The sequence below is a fragment of the Sander lucioperca genome, chromosome 21 (genome assembly GCF_008315115.2).
Source record: "Sander lucioperca isolate FBNREF2018 chromosome 21, SLUC_FBN_1.2, whole genome shotgun sequence".
Classification (NCBI taxonomy): Eukaryota; Metazoa; Chordata; class Actinopteri; order Perciformes; family Percidae; genus Sander; species Sander lucioperca.
The window spans coordinates 6,244,480-6,268,866 of NC_050193.1; the positions used below are offsets into that span (position 1 = coordinate 6,244,480).

Genomic DNA, 24,387 nt, shown 5'->3' on the forward strand with positions numbered 1-24,387 from the left:
ATTATGTCTCTGGAAAAGGGATTAACATTGACTACTGCACAATGATGGTTTGTGATTTCGCTCAATGGAGTATAATCAACAGGTGACTGCCAATGACCAAACCACCAGCACAGACTGTTCACTACCTGAAACACACTGTCTGCCTTAAAACCTGGCGAAATAAAGTGCTGGTACAAATATAGTTGATTTTAACAATAGATGTGGACAATTAAAAAATGTCAGCACAAGTGAGCGAAAACATAACCAGAGAATGAAAAGGTGATGATGTGGCCTGCAGTGTTTTAGTGGTTCACTTAACAACCTTAAGTGGTTATTTGTCAACCATTATGACTTGGATAAATTTATAATTTACAATCCAATATTACAATATATACAAGAATGATAATGCTTATAGCTATATCATCAATACGTGATTCATTTTCCAGACCATCCACCAGAATGATATAAAAATAAACTGTACACAAACTGTTCAAAGAAAACACTACCCATGGTTTTCTTTTCATCATTTAAAAAGAATGGCAGCAATCAATCAATTGAATAATTTTCTTTTAAGAAACAATTGCTACAGTATCGTGTTTGTATGGCAAGTAAATATTAACGTTTTTATAGCTTATGACATAACAAGAAGCCACAAAAACAAAGCAACATATTTAAAGCAAAATGCCGATGCAAATGGGAATCTTTTATTTAAATCACTGCAATAGTAATCCTGGATTCCCATTCCACAAGATGAAAGCCTGTGTGGTGGCCCGGCAGCTCTGCTCCATCCTGCGACAGAGCAGGTCAAACACACAGGCTTGGGTTGCACCGAGCTGTGGTGTCTTCAGATAAGCTCAGTTACTGACCTGCAGAAACTTGCTCTTACCCTTCAAAAGAACCACACTCATGTTGTTTTTAATTATTTTTTTACCCTGTGAAAAACAAACACCTAAACAAACTGTGACTTATTTAAGCTGTGCTGATCGTATCCTGAACAGCATTCAACAACATGGTGATGCCAGTGAGGGACCAGTGACATATATGACAACATCTTTAGCATATACCCTCTGTTTCTGTTACTCACTCACTTACTCATGACCACACAATAAGCCATGCAAACAAATACACGCATCAACTCCATCATGTCAACAAATCAATATCTGGTCAGATTCAAACAAAGGACATCCATATTCATTCTCTTAACTCCCATTCTTACTTCCTCTGCATGCCTCCAGGTAGCTATAAGATAGTCCTTTTTCCGTCCTGATAAAAAACAACACTTTCTTTCTGTTGGTCCGAGCACAGCAACAACATAATAACTAATTGGCAGCAATGTTTCCCTTTTCCCCTCCAAATGCAATGCTGAATACATTGTGTATAGACACACTGATACTCACAGAAATAAGCATACAGACATGATATAAATATACTAGGATATCTATTATATATCTTATAAATCTACGTACTGGCAGGTATGTATCCTGCATCTGATATTAAGGCAAAAAAGCATCAAACATAACAAGGATGATTAGGGACTGCCAGAACACCTTAGGTCACACTTCTTTCTACTGACATTCTGCCACTCTATTCTTATTCATCTATGTTCCTTCAAATCACTTCACCCACTGAAGTTTCTCATCCTTTACTTTGGTGAGAATCATTGTTCATGAGGAGACATAACCACACAGTGCAAGTGGGTGTGAGATGGCGAGTGGAAATTCGTTCTGCTGATAAAATAATGATGTATCCCTTCAACATTTTTAGCAACTGTTAAATAGAAAATAGGCAAAACTTATGCTTCAAAGCATTACATGGCTTATTCTCAGAAAGTTAAAAAAAAAAGCATTCTAATAAGAAAAAACATAAGCTGGAAAGAGTCCACTGGTGGTGTGGTGGTGGTGGTGGTAGTGATTGCTCTGCATCTACAGTTCTGAGTTATTAGATTACCAGAAGAGCAACAAAGGAAGACTTACAGCTTAAAACATATCACCACAGAAAATGTACGTGTGAGATACACACCACAATACCATGAACAGTAAAGAGAGACAATCAAAAATGATAACAAAATCAGACACTCCTGTACCACAATGCATTGCTTCACGACAGCTCCATTCAGGAAGCTGGTGTTTCAGAAAGGCACAGAGCCATCTTGCACCAGTAGCACTCTCCTCGTAAAGGGAAAAAGGGTAAGGGACCTGGCGGCCCCTTCGTCGCAGCATCTTATTTTCCTTCGATATCTTCCTCTCTCCTCCTCAAACTCTGTGGATGTTCTTATTTTTCTTTCCGACAGAAATGGAAAAAAAAAAGTCACTCAGATGTGTAGCTTTTCTGAGGAGAACAATTTCTGTTGAGGTTTTAAGAAACATGAATTACTAATACTGACTGAACACAAGTTAATACTCCATTAAGAGATGGCTTTTTCCAAAGAGATTCATTACTGGTCAACGTCCTCATATACATGCACACATACAAACATACTCTGTGTGTGTGTGTGTGTGTGTGTGTGTGTGTGTGTGTGTGTGTGTGTGTGTGTGTGTGTGTGTGTGTGTGTGTGCGTGTGTGTGTGCGTGTGTGTGTGTGTGTCACTTTCTGTGTGTTTGTGTGTGTGCATCCAGTCTCAGAGTGCTACGCTTTCTGCAGTTGCCCATCACTCATGCTCTCCTAAATTCCTCTTAAGTCTAAAGTTCGTTATGGAATCAGTCGGAGGACTTGTCACCACTCCAAATCTACAGTTGCTGTGTAATTACCTTCTCTTTAGGCAAGTTTAATTTATTCCCTTTTTGAAAAATATATTTAAAGGTCTGTATTGTCATTGCAGTCTTATTTGTTCTTGGTTTGGCCATTGAAAGGATGAACAAGATAATGTGTGCAAGTGAAGAGGGAGATACGGGAGTAAAACTCATGTATCTTCAGCTTGTGAAGAAGAGTCTTCCTCTTCCTCTACAGGACTTGTGTCAGAAAGTCTCTCCTTTTCTGATCTCACCTCTAACTGAGCTTTCAGCTCCTCCTCCTGCTCCTCCTCCACCTCCTCTTCCTCCATTGCCACCTCATCTTCCTCTTCTATTATGTCCTCATTTTCCTCCTCTACCATTATGTCTTCCTCTTCCTCTTTTTTACCCTCTTCTTCCTCCCCCTGACTGCAGTCCTGTGCCACATGGTTCAGCGTAGGCTTGTCCCCCTCATCTCCCTGTTCTCTCTGAGAGCTGTCTTCGAGGGTGAGCTCAAACTGAAACTTGTCCATGCAGGCATTTAGATCCTTATCCTGACACACAGGAGGTGGCGAGGGGCTTTGTGGGATAGTGCTCTGGTACCAGTCCCTGTTGTCCTCCAGAGTGTCCAAGATGTCCTGGGCATCAGGGTGCACAAGGTCCCCCCATGTCTCCCACAGCGGGTGGACAATATAGTCAATAAAGCCCACCTGCGTCCAGAAAGAAAGTATGATGGACATCATATAAATCACAGTGGTGTAATTTCGCAACAAATCTGCATTAAAAATGTATGAGGATGACTGCTGTGATCAGAGATGACAGATTACTCTGCACTTTGCTTATCACCCTTCTGGAAGCATTAACACACAGTTGTGCACAGAATCATATTCATGCATTGTATATTTCAGGGCTGGTCATTTACCTGGCTCTTTTCCACAGATGCAGTGTGTTTGTCGCACATGGGACTGATCTCCATCCCTCGCTCTCTCTCCTTATCTCCCTGCCTGAAGAACTCCTCCATGATTCTCTCCGTCCATTGTCGATACACAGCCAGGGGTTTCGTCGGATTGCTCAGGTCAGCACAGTGCACCATGTTCCTCAACACCTGCACAAACACACAGGCACATGTCACACACTATATTATATACATGCAAAGTTTTAAGCACTGAATTTAGATATGCATAGGGGTCATCTGCCAACAAATGTTTTAGCAGCTGAAAGGAGGTGGTGCACAACCAGCTTTCTAATTATCCTCTTTCATTTTGACTTTATTCTCATTTCCTTTGCTCTTCTATTAATTGCTAGTACAACTCCGAAATCTAGTCCCCCTGCTTAGAAACCTGGAAAGCTTTATCAACTTGTATCCTCTTTTCACCTGCTCCTCCCTTTTCCATTTCCTTTTGCAAAGATTTGTTTTTATTGAAAGATGCTCAGTTGACAGTGGAATTGCAATATGTAAGACACATAAACATTTCCATTTGTGCATGCCCTTTTTCCATTTCTGCTCACGATTTTGTCACCTACCATGTATATCATATTTAAAATGCTCCACTTATGTCAGGGTTCTGGTGTTTGTTTGGTCTTATTTTGGTAGTCTTGTTTTTCTGTTATGTTCTGTTTCCTGTTTTATTTTGTAGTCTGTCTTGTCTCCCTTGTCTTGTCTAGCTTTCTTCCTGTCTTTGTTCGTTTCCCGCCTTTTTTGATTGTTCTGCCCCACCCTGATTTGTTTCACCTGTTGTGTCACCTGTCCAGTGTTAGTCCTCGTTACTTGGTGTATTTAGTTCCTGTTCTGTCTTTGTCTCTTGTCAGATCATTTCACTCTGTCTGCCATGTAATCTGTTTCTGTGTGTTCTGTCCTTGTTAATCCTTGTCAGTGGATTGTTTGCCACTGTTCTGTGTTTTTTCCTGTTCCTGTTTTTGGGATTCTGCTTGTACCTGTTTTTATATTTGCCTGCCAACCTCTGGACTAGTGATGGGCGAATGAAGCCTTGTGAAGCCTCTGAAGCTTCTTCCTGATTGTATCGCAAAATGATCCGAAGCATCAAAGCATCAAAAACAACACAGTGACATCTGGTGGTCAGTCAGCAGAAATGACAGCGGCTATGAACTCGACACATTCGAACGAAGCTACAACATGAACATAGGAGAGACAGAATGGACACATGCATATGGCATGACATGACTGAACTTGAATTAAATGACATGAACAGGACATGACTGAATTAAAAATATAAAGCCTATGTTTGAATATAACATAATATAATAATATAAATTACTGTGATCAGGATTTGAATGTAAGTATGTTTAATTAGGCTAAATATGGATTCAATAAACTGCAGCAACAATTCCATCTTCTACCGCTACGTAGAATTATGTACAGGTGTATGTAAGTAGGCTAATTTCCATTAAAAGGCTAATCAAATAAATTGCAAGCCACACTCATAAACCCCGCGATGTTCCAGTGAATTGTAACGGGCCGTTGGTAAGCACGCAGCGACATGAATCCAGCCAACCCTTCCGGAGTTTCAGTGACGTTCGAAGCTTCGGACGTCATCAGTCACGTGGTTATTTCAATTCGATACAAGCTCCAACACTGCTTCGAACCAGTGTGCTTTGCGGGAGTGATACAAGCTTCGGTGCCTCGGTGTCAAACGTCCCATCACTACTCTGGACGCCTTTTGTAAGTTTTGCCATTAAATTCCTTATTCCATATTACTGCATTTGGGTCCTGCATTTCCTGTATCCCGTGACAGACTGTGACAACTTATTAGTGTATTCAGTCTTAACTTCATTGGCCCTGCTTTCACCTGGTATTAAAATTTATATTTGATTTCACCTGGTATTAAAATCAATTTGAAATTTGATGATTTGGTGTTCGGATCACAAGTGGACAGTGTGAAGTACAGGTGAAAGGACACATTGAGGATGCATTGAGATCCGATCACTCAAACCACATTCGGAAGTGGTCCATGCCACATGTGTCCACATTCGTGAAAACGGGTATGTGTCCTCGGCCACATTAAGGACCGCCTACTCAACTGTGAGCGGAACTACGTACTCATTCAAAGTATTTCTCATGTCACAGAAATCAATGAGAGTGAATCATGTGTTCTGGTGCAGCCTGCTCTTATATCCCCGGCTGTCTGGAGCTCTGTGCCCCACAGTTGCCTGGAAAAGGCAGCCTCTGGTACACAATAAATCTTATTTTAGTTTCATAAAACGTCCTCGAATTCACCAATATGTAAGAAATCATTACAAACATTCCTGCTCTTGTCGTCTCCTTTTGTTAGATTAGTCTCACATTGCCAGACCTATCTCCACAGCGCTGTTTAGAGTAAGCCGGCGAACTGAGTGGTCAAAGCAATGGCTGCGAAACGGTTTCATTTCCTATAAATTCCTTACAATAAAACTATTTAAATGTGTTTATTATAAAGCAGCAAAATAAGGAAATATTGGGTCTTAATCGGCAGTAACAAGAACTTTAGTTAGAAGCTACAAATGTACTGAGAGCTGAACACACACCACAAGTCTTTTAAAAACCTATTTCTCTCCTGCACAGGTCCCGCCGCCCGTCAGTAGATATCCTTATGTCAGCACACGGACAGCGTTTTTTCATTGTTAGTCATGGCACTTTTCTAATTAATGATTTATGAGAGTAACAACTGACATTAAAACCAGGTCAAAACAGGCCCATTCTTTCCTCTTCCTACCAAAAGGTGCAGAAGCTTTTATGTTTTAGCACAGCAACTGTACCTGCACTATTAACCCCATCCTCCTCACTCCCTCTTTTAATGTCAATCATCAATTCTTTTGTGACATTTGGCTATGTGCCTTCAAGTCACCTAGTTTCTCCAATGGTCATGAAGAACTCTTCATCCATCTAATATCAACAACTAACAAACTAGTATTTCTTTAATAATTTCCCAAACTCTTGAATAAAGAATTGTCATAGAAACACAAGTTGTACCCCAGTCAGTCAGGATTTAAGCTGGCATACTTAACCAACACTGCACTCCTCCGTGTTTCTGAGTTTCCTCCTGACCTCAGTTTAGATGGCAACAGCAACCTCCTCCTTTAGAACTCTTATGCCGCTTAGTAAGCCTTGACTCTACTCTACTCTTCTCAACTCACTTATTTTAGTACTTCCTCGGTCAAGGTTCCAAGGGAGCAGAGCCGATACAAGAACGGAATTTTCACGCAGCGAAGCTGTGACTATCAGCTGAGAATCCTGCCTACACTGAGGGAGTACTAATGGAGTACTATCTGCAGTGGAAAACAAAAACAAAGTACATGGTACTAACAAAAGTGAGTTGAGTCAACAGAGCCATACCATGTAATGATAACACAGCTATACAGACACTGGGATCGCTGGGTATGTTTCTCTTCCTGCCTTTCCATGGTCCTCTCAATGAAAACCCAGATTCACTGTATCAAATATTTTACACAAATTAGGTCAAATATATTCATGCATTACTACTAAAACATACTTTAAAGAAGAGACTACATAACCTTTCTTAAGTCGGCTCCATGTTGTCTTAACTATCAACAAACGTTACCAGCACTGGAAACTAGAGGTGTTGAAATTAATCAAATATTCGATGCATCGAATCGTGGACGATGCATCAATAATCGGCCAGGCCATAATCGATTATTTATGTTTACAATTTAATGTATGCTTAACAACCTTTCTGTTTACATATTCTGTTATGTTTTGCACATTCAGGAAGTGCCATGTGGTCAGTGCTGTAGTTTTATGTATCCAATTTATTTAGTATTAGAGCACTGCAGAATGTTGTTTTTGAAGCTCGAAAAGCTACGAATTAAATATCCTATATGGCTTTAATAGAAAAATGTATTTGATGCATCAAGATATCAAATCGAATCACTGACATGATAATCGTAATCGAATCAGGAGATCAGTGAAGATTCACACCTCTACTGGAAACACGGAGAGAATACAAAAGCCCAGACAGACAAATTACAGTTCTGGTTGGTGTCCATGTACACAGTATTACCTCTACATGCCATGACATTTTAAGGAAATTGAGGAAAGGAATTAAATGTCAATGCTTCAGTAAATGCTCAGTTCTTTTGTAACAGGCTCAGAACATCTGCTAAATGGCTAAATTGTTAATTGAAGTTTCTTGTAAATGAACTGGAAGATGACGTCTCACCTGTATCCGGTCAGTGTAATGGTCAAGCAGCAGTACTCCAGAACTTGTCACTTTCTTGGTTTCCACCATAGTCTTAAGGTCTGCCAGCAAACTCATGTGTTTAGACATATCTGTTGCCAAAACCTAGAAAGAAAATTCATATGAATGCATTAGAGAAAACCATAGAACGATGGAGAATAGAAAGGTGGTAGGAGACAAGTGAGAGCTTCATGATACAGAATGAGTGTGTTGACACTTACCATATCAATGACAAGTTTCCTTAGGCTCTGTCTCTGCCTCTTGCTAAGGTTCTGGAAGATGTCACAGTTGTCCTCGTGAAGCAGCTTGAAGCCCACAGCTAGGTGATGGTTCTCCAACACAGACTCATCATTGTACATCAGAGCTAGCTCGGAGTCTGAGGAAAGCACCATACAACACATACGAGTCAAAAACACATACGGTATTTGCATCACCATGTTCCCACCATCAGTGTTAGGATCAGACTGTGGTGGCATTGTGTCAAAATGTACAACAGCTTAGTTGATTTAAAGAAGCACAGTGCAAATAAAGCTTTAGATACAAATATCTCCATTTAGAACAACTAAAAGCACACAAAGCAAAGACTAAACAGATTAATGTAGTAAGAACAACAAGCAAACTGAGGATGACTGCAGTACCAAAGGTAAAAAATATAGGAGAATTTCAACTTAAGTGAATGAATGTATACACAACAGAAACATAACTTAAATAACTACATAGACTAAATCTATGTCTCTAAATGTATTTCCCAAAACTTTGCAGCATAATGATAAGTAATAATTTGATTTAGAAGACAAATACATTTTATCATGAGGAAACAAACAAAACTGTCAAAATGTACATGAAAAACTGACATTTAAAATAAGAGTTTAAAAACAATATTTAAGACCTTTACTGGATCGAAAGAAATTGAATACCAGGTATTATCAGAACAGCTGACCTAGAAAAGTGGAATCTAAGGCTGGAACTAACGATTATTTTCATTGATGATTTAATCTGTCAATTATTTTCTCGATTAATTGATAAGTCTATAAAATGTCAGAAAATGGTGAATCATGCTGATCAGTGTTTTCCAAAGCCCAATATGACATCTTCAAATGTATTGTTTTGTCCACAATTCAAAGATATTCAGTTTGTCATAGAGAAGTGCAGAAACTAGAAAATATTCACATTTAAAGGACAATTCCGGCACAAAATGAACCTAGGGGTTAATAACATATGTGTACCGAGTCGAACGCTCTCTGGGACATGTTTTCATGCTAATCGAATGTGTCTGTAGCTTGAAACTAGCTACCGCAAACCAGGGGTTAGCTGCTAACGCTAGCTTTTGGGGCACAGGGTAAATCATTATTTCTACACCACTAACAAGGCTCAAAATAGCACAACACTTAAACGGTAGCATAATGAGGGTTCCTACATGGAAACCGAAGCATTGAAAACTTTGTAAGTGTACAGACAGTTCATTTCAAAGATAGAACGCCATGCAACCAGTAACATAGCTCAAACACAGCGTTCATGATTCCTAAAATCAGAGACTTTCACGAAGTTGGCAAACGACGAGACCTGTCATTAGTACACTGGTTCTTTTATAGCTTTCCTCCCTTTTTTGGGACTTACTAGTTTTGGTCATATACAACACGTATCAGGGGTATTCAATCCTGAACCAAAAGTAGCTTTTTGTTTGTCCTTGCCATCCTTTGTTTTTCCCATTGTATTTTACATATTGTTTTTTATAATTTATATAGGTTTGCGTGTCATATCTTAATCTTATTTCAACTCACTTGTGTTTATGAGGAATTGGTTGGACACTCCTGGATGGTCCACATCGTGGATGGCAGCGGCAAATAACGCAGCTAGTATCTCTAAATCAGTGAACACAGCCTGTCAGAGAAATAAGAAAAAGACAGAAAAATAAGCAGTTAATGCTGTTTACAAATTGCCTATGACTACTATATTCTATATAGATGGCCTGGTATTTCTGAAAGTCTGTGCATGTGAAGTTAGATGTGTATTGGCAGTATTGACGAGTAGAGGTATTTACATCTAAAGCCGGTGTGGATAGCAATACATGAGTAGACTGAGTGACATCTGCAGCGTGGAGGCTGTTGTGGTAGGCCACATTGGCATGGTAGTGGTCCTCCAGGGTCATCACATAGGTGACAAACGTATCCACAGGGATCCGAAAGGTCTTCAGTAGATCTCTTTCCTACAGCCACAGGGATCATCATAGTCACAGATAAGTAATGCTACATGATAAACTATATAATCCATTGTTAGTTAAAGCTCAGTCTTCCTGTCTCACCTGGAAGATGGCAAACATTATGCAGCTGAGGGGTCGGTTATTAGAGAACTCTGCCACACTAAAGATATTAAGGCCCCATATGTTCAAGTCGTTCAATTCCTAAAGGCACAACAGACCACATTAACACACATCAGTACAACAATCTAGCAGTTTTCCATCTAAATCCACCCATAAAGGTGCATGATACTACAGTTGTGTGTTCTGTAGATTAGATTACAATTAGGTTGCATGAAACTTGCAACATGTTTTGTAGCAACATGTCTTTGTGTTGCTATTGGTTTCTCCTCTACTTCAAAACATTTTTCCACAATGAGAAATAAAAAAAGCACTTGCACAGACTCTGATGGACCAATGCCAAAAAAATGTTTACAGGTAAAGTTTTAAGTTGTGGAAACGTTTTCTGCTTTTAAATTCCTTTGCAGTTGTGATATCACATCATGTGCATTTTCCCTTTAACTGTTCACATAATCAGGTATACAGATGGTCAAAGAAAGCTACGGAAATGTGAACTGAAATGCATGTGTGCATAACAAATTATATTTACGTAAAGAGGTAGACTATGTAGAGAAGAGTGACGGGAAATACGGTTTTCCTTCTTTTGTGTTCTTTTGTTATCTCCTGTGTGGTTTTATATGTGCGTATCTATGCAATAACTTGCTTATCAGCTGCTTTTTCATCCATTTATAAGCTCTTTATGGTCACACAGCTCTTTATGGTCACACAGCAGCAAAAAAACAAATCATGAACACAATAAAAACACAGTAAGATAATGATGTATTTACCCTGGCTAACGCATCCTCGTGTTCAGTCTTCACGCCGAATCGAGGCATGGTGGAGTTTGAAAGGCTGGAACTGTGTGTGAGCTTCTTCACACCGCTGATGTGACACATGGGCTTCTCCCTCTCCCTCAAAGTCGGGGATGGGATCTCCACCTCATTCTGCTTATCTGGGGGGGGGGGGGGGGTCGGGTCAGAGGTCAGCCAGGATGGGTCAAAGCTATAAAGGACTTGCTATCGAGGTTGGTCACAATTGGATGTTTTCTTTACCTAGAAAGGTAGTGGAGATGTATTCTGACACCTGGTTCCCTGAGCGACTCATCTCTGACAAATGGGACAGCTCCCTGTTCAACATCCTCTTGAACTGAGGGGAGGACAGACAGATACAGGAAGTGAGTGATTTGAACACTACAAAGTAGAAGAAAGGGTTACTGACATATCCAACAATGTAGAGCCTTGTAGATTGGTAAACCCTCAGAATTATTACCATTGACCTTTAGATTCCATTTGTACCGATACATGCCAACAAAGCATTCCTCTGAGTCCAATATTAAAAAATAAATGATCACCCTCATTCTGGCTTAATTCACTAAAGGGTGAGAAAATCAATGATGTATCATGCCTCCTTTTTTTGAGAACATACTGTTCAAAACCCCTATATCAGTGTGCTTGCATTTTGATTGCCATGTATTTATACGCTGTAGCAATGTGGCATTTTAATACGTATTCTTCTCCAGACATCTACAGTGGCAATCATGAACAACTTGTCTGCAGGTCCTCGCATTACAGGCACAATAAACGAATGCATTGTCGCTGCAGACAGAAAATACTGAATATTCTCTCAGCTTGAGCATGTGATTATTTTATTTCTATAGATAAAGGTGGTGTTTGGAGGCTTGATAGTTACCTGTTGCACAAGTCATGTGAAGGTACAATACGATACAGACAAGACCCCCTTGGTCTGTGTCCTACCAACTGATCTTTCACACCTAACAGTCTCCATGGCAACCAAAGTGGTTGCCGTGGCAACTGCCTCCTCACAGTCAGTCCTTCAGCTTGATGTGAGAGTGGTGGCTGCTTGGGTGACAAACTGAGGGAGTAGGCAGGTGTCTCTAACCTTTACCAAGGTCACCCCTTAGCTCCTCTGCTGTCTTCCTCTCCACACCTCTCTGTTCCTTAAATCTGCTTCTCCCTCCCTCTCCAGGTAAACAACACTCTCCACTACTGCCCTTGAGTCCCAAAACCCTTCTCTATCACAGGCTCCACTTTGCCTTCCTGCCATTTCCCACAAGCATTCCCTCCATCTTTCACTCTTTTCCTCTCAGTTATCGCTCTTTTTCCACCCAGCCTTGCGCTCATTACATGATAGGCCAAGCAAATAGGTATACTCTGACAACAAAATCATTGAAGCAGTTGGGCAGAATCAGTCACCAGGAGCCAGGGAAGCAAGTCAAGCCCTGTGACACATTTAGGCAACAGGCTCAGCCCAAACCTCCTCTTCTCTTTCTCGCTTTCTCTCGTTCTTTCCTTCCCTAATGCTGTACTGCTGAGTCATAGCTGCCAACCAACACTTCCACGGTGCCAGTCCGAGTGCCAGGACAAACAACACTCTTCCTCTGACACTGACTAATGAAGCAAACATGCAAACTCTGCACAGACATGACCACCAATACACACACACACACACACACACACACACACACACACGCTTATACACTCGCATATGTGAGGGACCCAGGAGGGCTTTATTTTTTCTTACTGTACATGATTAACAATAACAATAACCGAATAACACACGTGCTAAATGTGACCCTTCTCTGAACTAAAACCTGTACCGTTTATTGACTCAGACTGTAAAAATATCGACAGAGAAGAAACTCACGTATCCTAATGTGCCCAATGTCTTTCAACAAAACAATAAAAACAAAACCAGAATTTGTTTTGGTAACACAGTGCTAGGATACCACATCTAATAGAAACCTGACATTCTCAAACAATGTAAAAATATTTTTTTTAATGTATGTAACATGTTGGCACACCTGATGACAAAAGAAATATCTACTGAGTCTTGAAACAATAAGCATTGTCCTTCACTGACAATACGCTTGGCTTCCTTGAGGTCTGTAATGAGGCCAGCCTCAGGGTAGCAGGAGAGAGACACAGAGGGATGTGGGACGCAGGTGTGGAGGATGGAAATGGACATTATGTGACACTGCAATGTACCTGCAGTAAAGACGGCTAGACTACTTATCACAAAGTCCCAAAGCTATTTCTTAGATTTGAAGCATCTCAGTGTATTCTCAAAGGACAGAAATGTAGACCAGATATAGAAGGATGAAGAATGAGAGTGAAATTGTCTTTTTGTTTACAATGCTGCTGCAATGTAGGAACACTGAGCAGAGTTATTAAACTTTCTGCCTTTATCCCTGTTCCCCTTCAGTGGATCATGTATAAAATATGTACAGGAACACACTGCCTTACAGTTACTCACAAAGCCATTGTCAGACCCACAAAACCTTTTTTCACCACGTAAATTCAGTATATAATGTCCCCATGTAGCACCGTATAAGATTCTCCTATATAAACACATAAGATTCACACATTTTTAAACCATAACTGCTGGTTTAAAAAAAGACATAAGAGCATGGAGTAAGCAAATAAGAGTTGTTAATGCATGCTGAGATGCAACAACTTGAAGAGTTCACAGCATCTATCCAAGATGGCCACTGCCAGGCCTTGTTTGCCCTCTGCAAGCTCTCTGAGCCCTACCTGGTCCCACCAGCCGATGAGCCAGGGCCTGGAGCAGGTCTCACAGAACAGGTCCACGAAGGGCGTCCTGCGCTCCGCCGCCGTCCCACTCCCCTCCAGAACCCCTCCAGCAGCTGCACCAAGATCCAGCTCTGCCCCTGCCCTCCCCTGCAGGGGGCTGTAGCTGGAGGAGCGGGGCAGCCTGTAGCCCCCTGGTACAGGCGAGGGGCAGGGGGATGGCACTGGCTCAATGGCCTCTACCACACCCATGTTGAGGGTGACAGGGGGTTTGGGCCGATGGCACAGGCAGGATGTGCGGTAGTGGAGTGGAGTAGGGGCACTGCGGGTGCCCCAGTGGCATGAGGGCGTCGTCAGGTTGTGTGAGGAGATGCCACAGCCAGTCAAGCCGGGACACTCCAGAGTGACGGCTGCCCCGAGAGGGGTCGAAGGAACGGGGGAAGGGGGTGAGGGTAGGGGCTGCTGGTGCAGACTGTCTTTGCCTACATACAGCACCCCGAAGCAGGCCCCCCAGTCAGTCCAGAGTCAGGCTCCAGCCTCAGTGTGGTCCGAAGATGAGGATCCCCCTGATGGGCAGACCAGGAGCCCCCTGGATCCGGCTGCTGTAGAGACTACATCTCATCCCATTTGCTGAGCAGACTGACCCAAATCTACAGTCACTGCAGGGTAGAGGTGGATGGGAGCTGAAAGAGGGAAGATGGAGGGGAAAAGAGAGGGAGCGAGGGACCGTCTGAAGGGCACAGAGAAGAGCCGATGAAGGAGATCAGTGGGAATGGGAGAGAGATGTAAACAAAAAAATTATGTTGCGAGAGCTAAGCTTCTTGACAAACAGTAATAAAAGATTTAGATGATGAAGGGGAGAGAGATTGGAGTGATTATGACGGCAGGACGGAAAGATGACCATAGAAGCGAATGATGGAGGTAAAGGGTAAGGATGACAGCAGGAACATCGGGGAAGGAATAAGGCAGAAACAAATGACAAAAGCAAGAGAAAAACAAGGATGGAGAGGATGAGAGAGGGAGAGAGAGAAAGAGACAGAGAGGGATGCAGCAGGCAGGCCTGAAGCTGACGGCCAGGCTGAAGAATCACACCAGAGCTGTGGTCTGGAAAAACAGGCTCCCTCTCCCTGCGTCGACTGCCCCTCCCCCACGGTACAGATCCAGAGGCCCGGCCCAGTCCTACCGGTGCATCAGCCCGCCTGTGCCGTCTCACACAGATCCCAGCAACACACAGTCAGTCCACAGTCAGTCAGGCTGCCTCCTGATAGCTCCGTATCCCAGTCCCCTGCTCCGTGTCAATCCATGCCTCAGCTGGCAAAATTGCCAGAGGTCTAATCCTGCCGCTTTGGGCTGCTGTTCCTCCTCCAATGCTCTGCCTCTTGCGCCATTTCCCTGGATGCTGTAGACAGCTCTCGCAAGCTAATCAGGCAGTGTGGCTGCAGGCGCATGCATGTGTGTGTGTGTGTGTGTGTGTGTGTGTGTCTGTGCTTGCTTCTGCTTTGAGCCTGAGTGCGCATGTGCGACAAGGCAGCATGTACGTCTGTCGAAAATATGTGTGTGTGCAAGGCTGTGAGTAAGAGTGAGAGACTGAGTGGGAATATTCATGTGTACCTCCATGTTGGCACAGTGCGGAGGATTTCTGTGACTTAGTTGCAGCTCTGAAAAGGCAGTAACATATTCACAGAGACTCTGTTTACCCCAGGAAACTGTATTTGCACACACATACATGATGTGCTTTAAGCACTCTCCTGGTATCTCTCCCTCAGTCCTTTCATCATAAGCCTGACTGATTCTAAACATTAAGAACCTTGGCATTCATGAATAGTGATGTGCAACATGGGAAGAAAATCTGGAATGAAACAAACCATGTACACGATGCTGTCTCTTTAAGACAGAACACTATTAAAGAAGCATCACCTCTATTTCATTGGTTCTTGCCTTAACCACATGGCTTGTGGTCAGAGTGGCAAGCCAATGACTAAAAGGGAAGGGCAGACCCTGCTGCTGTTCGATAGCAACCCATAGCCAAGGTTACAGCAGAGACATCAGCATCAGGGCCCATTCCCCCTCCCTCTCATGTCCTCCATACCCACAGACTGTCATCCTCCCTTCCGTCAATCTTTCCCTCTGCCCCCGTGCCCCCACAAATACAAATGCACACCTAAGAAGTCTGCATACATCGAGCATGTAGATGTGGTAATGCAAATTGCACATCAAAATTTAATGCAACCTGGCTGCATCTCTTGCAGTTGTAACCACAAAAGCTTAACTATACATAATCAGTGTGTTTAGTCTAACAAATGCCATAAAGCCCATAGATGCTACATAGGAAAATGTATGAAGGTTCAATGTGACGGGTGTTAGGGGAGGCTGGACAAGCCAGATGAAGGATTTTACAACCAAATGCAGTGTTCTTAAAAGTATTTTTAATGAGTTAATTTTACAAACTATTCCTGCATATTGTTGTTGTTGTTGTTGCTGTTGCTGTTGTTGTTGTTGTTTTCAGTTCATTTTAATAATTGACCTTGGTGGAGCTGCATTGTTTGTATTTATTTGTAGAATGGAAGCTTGAACAGAAGGTTAGCCATAATGTTTTTTGTACACTGAGTGATACAGCTGCAACTCAATAGTAATCAGTTCTCATGAAGTGATTAAATGTCCTTGTGAACCATGAAATACACAGTTCATAGGTTGTTCCTCAAAAAGCTTGGCACCATACTGAGTTAATGTTCAGGCCGACGGACAGTGAAAGTGAACATGTTTGTGTGTGGACAGGTGTGCACCTTGTTGGAGGCCATCTCGCTGACTGAGCGGTGGGTCTGAATGGTCTCCAGCTGGTCCAGACACCAGTCCAGTTCCTCCAGAGTCTCCCGAGCCATCTGCTGGTATGTCTCCTCTGGGAAAGACAGACAATATACAAACAGTGATGACCTGATAGAATATCCTCTATTTAAAATGGCCTGTGGCTGTAAAGGCCCTGTAGCTCAGCAAGTTAGTTGACACAAATGATAAAACGTGTATGCATTTACATGCTTCAACTAGTAATCCAAATATGTAAAAATAACACTTGACAACAACTGAATCAAAGTTATTTGTGTTTTCTGATGCAGTCACATTGTTTTTAATCAGTATGTTTGTAAACAGAGTAAAACGTCAATATTTTAAATTATGATCAGCTGAACACAGATTCAAAACATATCACTCTAAACTTGATTGACAGCTCTAAATATATGTATTCCCATTAGACAACAATCGTATTTGTGTTTTCTAGGGCTGTAGAAATGATTTCATATCAGTAATATGTATTAACACAGTAAAGTGGGCCTATAAGATAATTTTTGGGCATTTTAGGCCTTCATTTGACAGGACAGCTGAAGACATGAAAGGGGAGAGAGAGGGGGAATGACATGCAGCAAAGGGCCGAGGTCGGAGTCAAACCCGGGGCCGCTGCGTCGAGGAGTAAACCTCTATATATGGGTGCCCGCTCTACCAACTGAGCTATCTGGGCGCCCGAGTGGGCCTATATTTCAATTATGATTAGCTGAGTTACATAAAAAGTACAGGTCATTCAGAAATATTTATAAACTGATTTATTTCTGCTTCCTAAATACTCACAAAATTGTAGAATGCTCCCTTTAAATTTAAATTAAATTTTTTTAAACTTTATTTTATACAAACAGAAATCACCGTACATTTGTGGGAATAGCATCCAGGCAAGAAAGATGTACGTGTGTTCTGTACACTGATTGCACTTTGTATAAACACAGTAAAACAGGGCTAAATTTGAAATTCTGATTTCAGAAATCAACTTAGTAACAAAATATGTATAATGTATACACACATATCTATTGGACAGATTCTGCGATTGTGCCTCTAATATTAATTGTTTAGTTAAAACTAAATGCAAATGTTCATGTCAGACATGTTACAGTTGAAGCATCAAATTCTGCAGTGTAAATTAAAAGAGTTTGTGGTCTTGCAATGCTGGTTGCCCAACATTTTTACTACATTTCTTTACTTTAATTATTTTAACTGCATACAAGGTAAAAGGGAACTGTACAGTGAAAATGAAGCTTTGCATTCATGTCCTTTATACATCTAGGAGTAAAAAGGGATTCAACTCTCTCAGCATCAGCTTTGGGTATTTCATAACACACATATCTTTAGTAGCTTTAGCATCATATGTTGAGTAATTTAAGATCTATACAATCTCATGAAATGTAGCCTATGCAGCACAGTTAATTAAAAAATCAGCCATAATAGCCACATGATGTTCTGTAGTGTTCTGCAGTAATTTTCATTACTGATGATGCATTCGGGGAGTGTTGGAGCCTTAGTGTGTCCATACAGCCGTGTAAGGGGACTGTGGGACTCTTTGGACTAAGAGGTTTAATTAGCTGACAACATACCAGAGAGTGTAGCTTGGGGAACAGTGGGTTGGCTTGTCACTGGTGACCTCCTGTGGACAAACACATCATTACATCAGAGTGAGAACCACACGCTGCTGCCCCCTGCTGGGGTTCAACACACATTCGGCATTACAGGATAAGGCAACAAAGGCTTGGCTCACAGAGGGGGTATACATATTTTTATGTACAGTATGTTATTCATTTATATGCCCCTAAAAAGAGACCAATGGAGGAGTGCATGTCAAGATTAAAATGTCTTTGAATATTGAATAAAACTGCAATGTGGGAATTGTTTAAAGTGCATAAAAATACACTTATATTCAAGTATCCAAAAATAGTCAAAGACAAAGCCTTAGCTCTGCTCTCCTTTCAAGAAGCCTTCGTGGTTTCATAATTGTGTAGTGAGGGAGGCATTTTCAGGGCACAACACTGAATAATTATAGATGCTGATAATTCTGTGGTGCATTGCTTTATATATCATATTGACATGGTGCTAAAAGCATGCCAACTCAAGCTCCTTCTATGTGCTGCATTACAAAGGAGAATAATTTTAGTGTTATTGACTGTCTCCATCGTCTGTGTACAGAGACAGAGTCAGGGACATACATCTGAGGCATGATGTTCTCTGCACTCAGTCCTCAGCCAGCAAGTTGGAGAGATGCCAAATAATGCAGATCATATTTTCCTTGAGCACAGCTTGATAATCACAAACTGGTTAATCATAATGACAAAAGTGTTTCCCCACGGGAGCAAGGAGACATTAGCAAACACACACACTGCAAACTAAGCAGACAGTCGTGACGAGTGTAAGTGGAGGGAAGGGGTGTTTGACAGCATGATACTGACTTGTTAGTGGGTGTTGTGACATTGGCGAGGATGGTGAAGTTGCTTCTTACAGTTCGTAGGCTGGCCAACACCTGGGGGATGGATGGACAGCGTAGGAGGGAGAGAAGGAGGGGGGAGGGAACAGGAAGGAGGGGGACAAGTTCACTGCACTAATTAACCACCTTTTCTAGTCATTTACAGCAATTAAACATGTCAGAAAAGTAGCACAAGGAAAACATACCTGAGCAAAAGGGGTAACGATCATATCTTCGGCGTGCCTGCAGGAAAACAGAAAACAGCAGAATGAGATGAATGTGAGGGGTTTTGGCAGCTGAGGCACTCTTTATTAGTGTTTATATGAGAAGCTGTATCTGTGAGCTGGATGTTTACAATGACCTATGTGGATCTAAACAGAGAACTAGTCCTGAGATACACCAATGGAAGGTTTTGTCTGTGTTAAACTTACTGAAAGACAAGCCAGGAAACAGAGAACAACAGTTAATGTTAGAAGGATTCATCATGATTTTATTAGCATAATCATTGCATAATTATAATCATCTGTTGATTGGGATAATGTGCAGTTACTGTGGTGTGTGTGTGTGTGTGTGTGTGTGTGTGTGTGCGTGCGTGTGTGCATGTGTGCATGTGTGGACACTGCAGGTTTAAGAAACATTTTAAATGCTGTTCATGTTCTTCTATGTGATGGATTCAGGATGATGGCCTCATGCTTACCCCTCACTGTTGATGGAGGAGTTGCGTGACATGGTTTTGGGGGATGTGTCGTAGTCTGAGTCTGAGCGGTACAGGAAGGACTCCCTGCGCTGGCTCTGGGGGAAAGAAGGGTGGAGCACCAACCCAGGACTCGCCTGCGAATCCATGGGACTGCGGCCTGGCGAGGGACCATTCTCTGAATCGAAGCTGAATAGTTTGAGAGGACAGGAAGGAAACTGGTTTTACATTTGTTAGCTACATTTATGTTTGTTTTGCAGCTGCTTCTCTTGTCTCACAGACAAGATGAGCCTTAACATCCAAACACAAGCCACAGAGTCCATCCTCCTGTAGTGTTTCTAGTTTCTGAGAGATGAAGTTGAAGAACGAGAGATGTGACAGATGCTATAGCATGAACCTATGCAGCTTTGACTCTGATGTGCCATTGGATTGGCAGACTGCCACTGGGCTGCCCTGAGAATTACACTTTACTGACAAGTCATTTTATTTTAAGTGAGCAAAATTAGCCACATCAACTGCAGTGTCTCTCTGGGCCCAAGTTGTCTGTCTGAAGATGTGAGTGATAACAGAAAGTGCACTTACACATTTTAAGACTGCTTATACTTATCATCCGGAAACATCAGCAATAAAGAAAAAAAAGACAAAGATATACAGTATAACATCAAACCCAAAAGTATTCTGCCAGCAGATCGCTGATTAACATTAAACCGAAAACACACGGCTGAAACTAATCTCTTTTCAAAGACGAGCATAGCCAAAGGTGACAGGGCAACATGTTTAATAACTGTACTGTTACTAAAGCATTGTCCATAATGTTTTTTTCAGATACCAATTTATCTGACAATATTGAATTTTTTATTAGGCTTGTTATACACTAAAACTGCTACAAGACTTCAGATATACTTCAGATATAAGATATATAATAGTGTGAATCTATCATTGTCTCTTTCAGACTGCAGTCACATGTTGGGATGACAAGAACAGATGGGGAAGCAGGTTGCAGTGTAGCTACAAAATCTATTTTTAATGTTGGATAACTTTTATCTCCACAACACCACCCCACTTCTCCTAAACTTCTCAAACTTTGTCATCAACATAGTTGTGTACGGTTTTCAGTTTGACTTCTAAAATTAAGCGTGAAGTGTGATATTTTTAGAATTTACTTATAAATTGGCCAACTCCTCTTCCCCAGAAGGCTTTGTGAATGTGGCTACAGATCAAATTATCATTAAACAAGTTTCCCCGGTAATGAAAAACACATCAAAAACGTCTGCCAGGGGGACCCTCTGCAAGCTGCACGCGCTAATCCCCGTTTGTTTTTGTTTTTTGCAAACTTTGAGAGTAATTATGAGACATTCTGAATTTTAGCAAATCCCAAAATCTAATCCATCTGACTATGGTTATTAGAGTGTCTGCATGGAATAATTTACTCTGACATCTTCTTTTGGAAGTTGCATTACAAACATCTGTCTATAATGCTCACATCTCATCTGAACTGATGCAGAACAATCACAAATCACTACAGCTTCTTAGAGAGGACTTGGTCAAATTATAGATCAGCAGCTGTGATGCGGAACTGTACCTGCAAATACAGTGAGATGAGCGTCTACGCTCCTGAATACTCCGGTTCAGTTTCATGCGTCGAAACAGAACAGAGCCCCCGTGTCCTCGAGATTGATCGCCCGGTGACACAGGTGAGGTGAGAGAGGGCGCAGGAGGTGGACCCTCAGGACTCTCCCACAACCTCAGCTGTCGTGTCAGCTTCCTGTGACTCATTGCTGCCAGCTCTGGCCCTGGTGGAGCCGACCAGTTAAAGAAAACTCCCCCAGCCTCCACTTAAATCTGTCTGTCTCGCTCTGTTTGGCTGTCTTCCTCCCACGCAGTCCCCCTCGTCGACTTTTTTGTGCGTCGACTCACGTCTCAGGCAGACAGAACCACAGCACCTGAGATGTGCCGTACGTGGTGCAAAGTGTTCTCAATCCAGAGCTGGTATATTAACACAGGCCTGATCGTCCCTTTAGTCCTGCTCTCCCACGTGTCTCATGCCTGAAGAGTCAAAGTGTATCAACATGCATATCCTGCCCTGTGATCCTCATGCCATGGATGCTTGAACTCCATTTTCCCCCTTCTCACATCCTCAGCCTGTGCAGGTTTGTTTGAGGTTTGTCTGTTCCTCCCAGACGAGAGCTCTTCTGATATTTCACCACCTCAGCTCTGTTTGCTGCTGCTGGGACCAGCCAGCCCAAACTGGACCTCTGTCCCCATCTGGCCTCCAGGTTGCTGTGGCTGCCGTCTCACATTCACAAACTCTTGAGACACCCGGGGTGCAAAAACAACTGTGATGATCTTTGTTAATACCCTAATTAGCCAGCCTTTTGCCCTTCACGTTGTATCTGTTACTTTTTATCTCTTCCTCTCCTCCCGCCCCCCCGCCTCCCTCTGCAAACATGTGCTGTCACTGTCCTTATCTTACTGCTCACAGTTCCTCTGCAGCAACAGGAAGGCTGATCAGTAAGAGTAACCTACAACAGGGGCTAGAGTAGCGCAACACACAGAGGCTGTGTAATGAGGATTTGAAGAGAAGATAGAAACAACCCAGAAAGAGGAGGAGAGAGGAGAGAGAAAAAATCAGGGGGAAACAGGTTGACTCAAAGCCCTGTGTAAATGTTTACATGTTCTACCAAAGAGCGTGCAAGGTTTGCACCCAAAACATTTCTTATTTTGACATCAACAGCCTTGCTCACCAACACCACTTTCCATGGACTTTAAATGTAAGAAGACACAGTGCTACCTTAATATTCTCCATGAGCAACAATTAGACCATGAAAAAGCTTCCATACAAGATGCATCAGGTCAACCACAAGTAAATCAGTTAGACAGCCTCAAGCCCGATTTTTTTTGTTTTGTTTTTACACTCAGTCTACATGGTTTCTCAACAACACACTGCAACTCAAAAATGCAGAAATATTTGACTGCAGTGTTAATAAAAACTATGTTGGATCTATACCACTGTCATGTCACTATCATGTTTGCTGGCAGCCCCTGAGGTGTTATTATTATTAGGTGGGTTATTACTTTAATAATAGAAGGTATAGATTACCAGCATTGCCACCAATATATTACTGTAACCCACGAAATTACCAAATTGGCATTTCGAAACAACACTGTTGCCAAGTGTGGCAATTTCCTTTAAAGAGAGAACTAAAGTAGTAGTGAGCAAGGTATACATGAGAATTTCTCAGTAATGATAGCACAGCTTACCACATCACATTCTTGTGGCACTGTCTAATATTCCACATCTTCACATAGTTATTGTAGAGACATGGATATATATATATATATATATATATACTCGTACCACATTGGCCTGTAGTATTTTCTCTACTACTGCAGTACTTTTACAGGGATGTATTTACATGTAGTACCATAATGAAACATGTATCACCTATTGTGTACTACAATATTTAATGATTGTACGAACAATGACACAGTGAAACTATCGGTAGCTTGTGTGTGGGTGATCTAAATTAACGTTTCAATGGTATTTCACAATCAATTAGTTTTTTGAACCAATGATTGTGCAAGTGCAAGATTTATTTAAAGATATGAATGCACAATGCAATGTTTTGAACACTGGACAGTCTGTGTTACAAGTGCTGACCGTTTTGAGTTTTGTGTCTAGAGTTTTGAAAAATGACATCAAGGTTCTGAAGTTAGTAGCAAAGTGATTGTAAAAAACTGTAATGAAGAGAAATGCCTTTTAAGATTTTCTAGTCATTTTAATGCCTGTACTGTAGGTGAAAGTTAGAAAAATCAATAAGAACAGATCATACTTTCCAGCATCACATCTTTATTGCTTGTCTGAGTTGAAAACTTACTCCAAACACTTTTTGATTTTGGTGTGTTGGCTAACCTTTAGTGAGTGTTTGGAATACAGATGGGACATTTTAAATTGTGTGTGTGTGTGTGTGTCTGTGTGTGTGTGTGTGTGTGTGTGTGTGTGTGTGTGTGTGTGTGTGTGTGTGTGTGTGTGTGTGTGAGTGAGAGAGAGAGAGAGAGAAAGAAATATTGTGTCGGCCTGTCTGCTGCATTTGTGTATTTATTTGCGACTATCACAAAACACAAAAACACAAAAAGGAAAGATACTGTATTTAAACTTTGCGTGTCCCAATTTGAATATACACTCTGCACATACCAAATGAGAGCACAAATGAGATGACTTGTAAATAGTGTCTGTTTTTCCCTCAGCCTCTTTCTGCAAGAGCAGCTCTCAAACAAAAAAGCCAAGCAAAACCTGCTGCATGAATTCAATGTTCCACCTTTCAGCAATTCGAGCACAGCAAAGAACACAGTAAAAGATAAGATTCCTTGTCAAGCTGTTTCCTCCTCTTCTCCTGCCTTCCACATTCAGTGTCTTACCCTTTCTTCTGAGTCTCACTTTTCCCTCCCTTCTTTTCCTGGTAGTGAGTAACTATCGTTTATTTAGGACGCAATGGGAATGGATGGTGGCACTTGTCTTGGAAAGTCGATTATATAAAGGCCTCACATACAGCCTGTTTGAACAGTGCCTTTCAAAGACAGACTTTGGAAAAATGTCAAGAATTCTAATTCACATGACACTATTGTAATCCCTGGAGAGCTGATGAGGAGACAATTATTCTATCTACTATTAAATACATGAGTCCCAGCTCAATAATAACT

General features: G+C 41.7%; 1 protein-coding gene and 1 long non-coding RNA gene across 4 annotated transcripts in view; one reads left to right on the plus strand and one right to left on the minus strand.

Moving 5' to 3' along the window:
• Positions 1-1,589: 1,589 nt before the first annotated feature.
• The window catches only part of pde4a (phosphodiesterase 4A, cAMP-specific), a 51,285-nt gene continuing 28,487 nt past the window's right edge, over positions 1,590-24,387 (minus strand). Inside the window, exons 1-15 of one of the 3 annotated variants that reach the window (XM_031312414.2) lie at positions 21,269-22,111; positions 19,690-19,875; positions 19,199-19,235; positions 18,979-19,049; positions 18,133-18,182; positions 16,507-16,619; positions 11,228-11,321; positions 10,964-11,127; positions 10,182-10,280; positions 9,921-10,085; positions 9,661-9,760; positions 8,101-8,255; positions 7,862-7,984; positions 3,610-3,792; positions 1,590-3,397 (exon numbers count right to left, since the gene is read on the minus strand). In XM_031312414.2, the coding sequence (XP_031168274.1) occupies positions 2,879-3,397; positions 3,610-3,792; positions 7,862-7,984; positions 8,101-8,255; positions 9,661-9,760; positions 9,921-10,085; positions 10,182-10,280; positions 10,964-11,127; positions 11,228-11,321; positions 16,507-16,619; positions 18,133-18,182; positions 18,979-19,049; positions 19,199-19,235; positions 19,690-19,875; positions 21,269-21,462 (2,253 nt within the window). In that variant the 5' untranslated portion in view covers positions 21,463-22,111 and the 3' untranslated portion in view covers positions 1,590-2,878. Of the gene's footprint in view, positions 3,398-3,609; positions 3,793-7,861; positions 7,985-8,100; positions 8,256-9,660; positions 9,761-9,920; positions 10,086-10,181; positions 10,281-10,963; positions 11,128-11,227; positions 11,322-13,726; positions 15,326-16,506; positions 16,620-18,132; positions 18,183-18,978; positions 19,050-19,198; positions 19,236-19,689; positions 19,876-21,268; positions 22,112-24,387 lie in introns of those variants that run through there. The other 2 variants (XM_031312413.2, XM_031312415.2) reach the window with 2 other exon arrangements.
• On the plus strand, positions 5,608-23,523 carry LOC116059378. Its single transcript, XR_004107293.2, has 3 exons — positions 5,608-5,795; positions 21,837-21,840; positions 23,513-23,523. It is a non-coding gene; the product is annotated as an uncharacterized LOC116059378 (long non-coding RNA).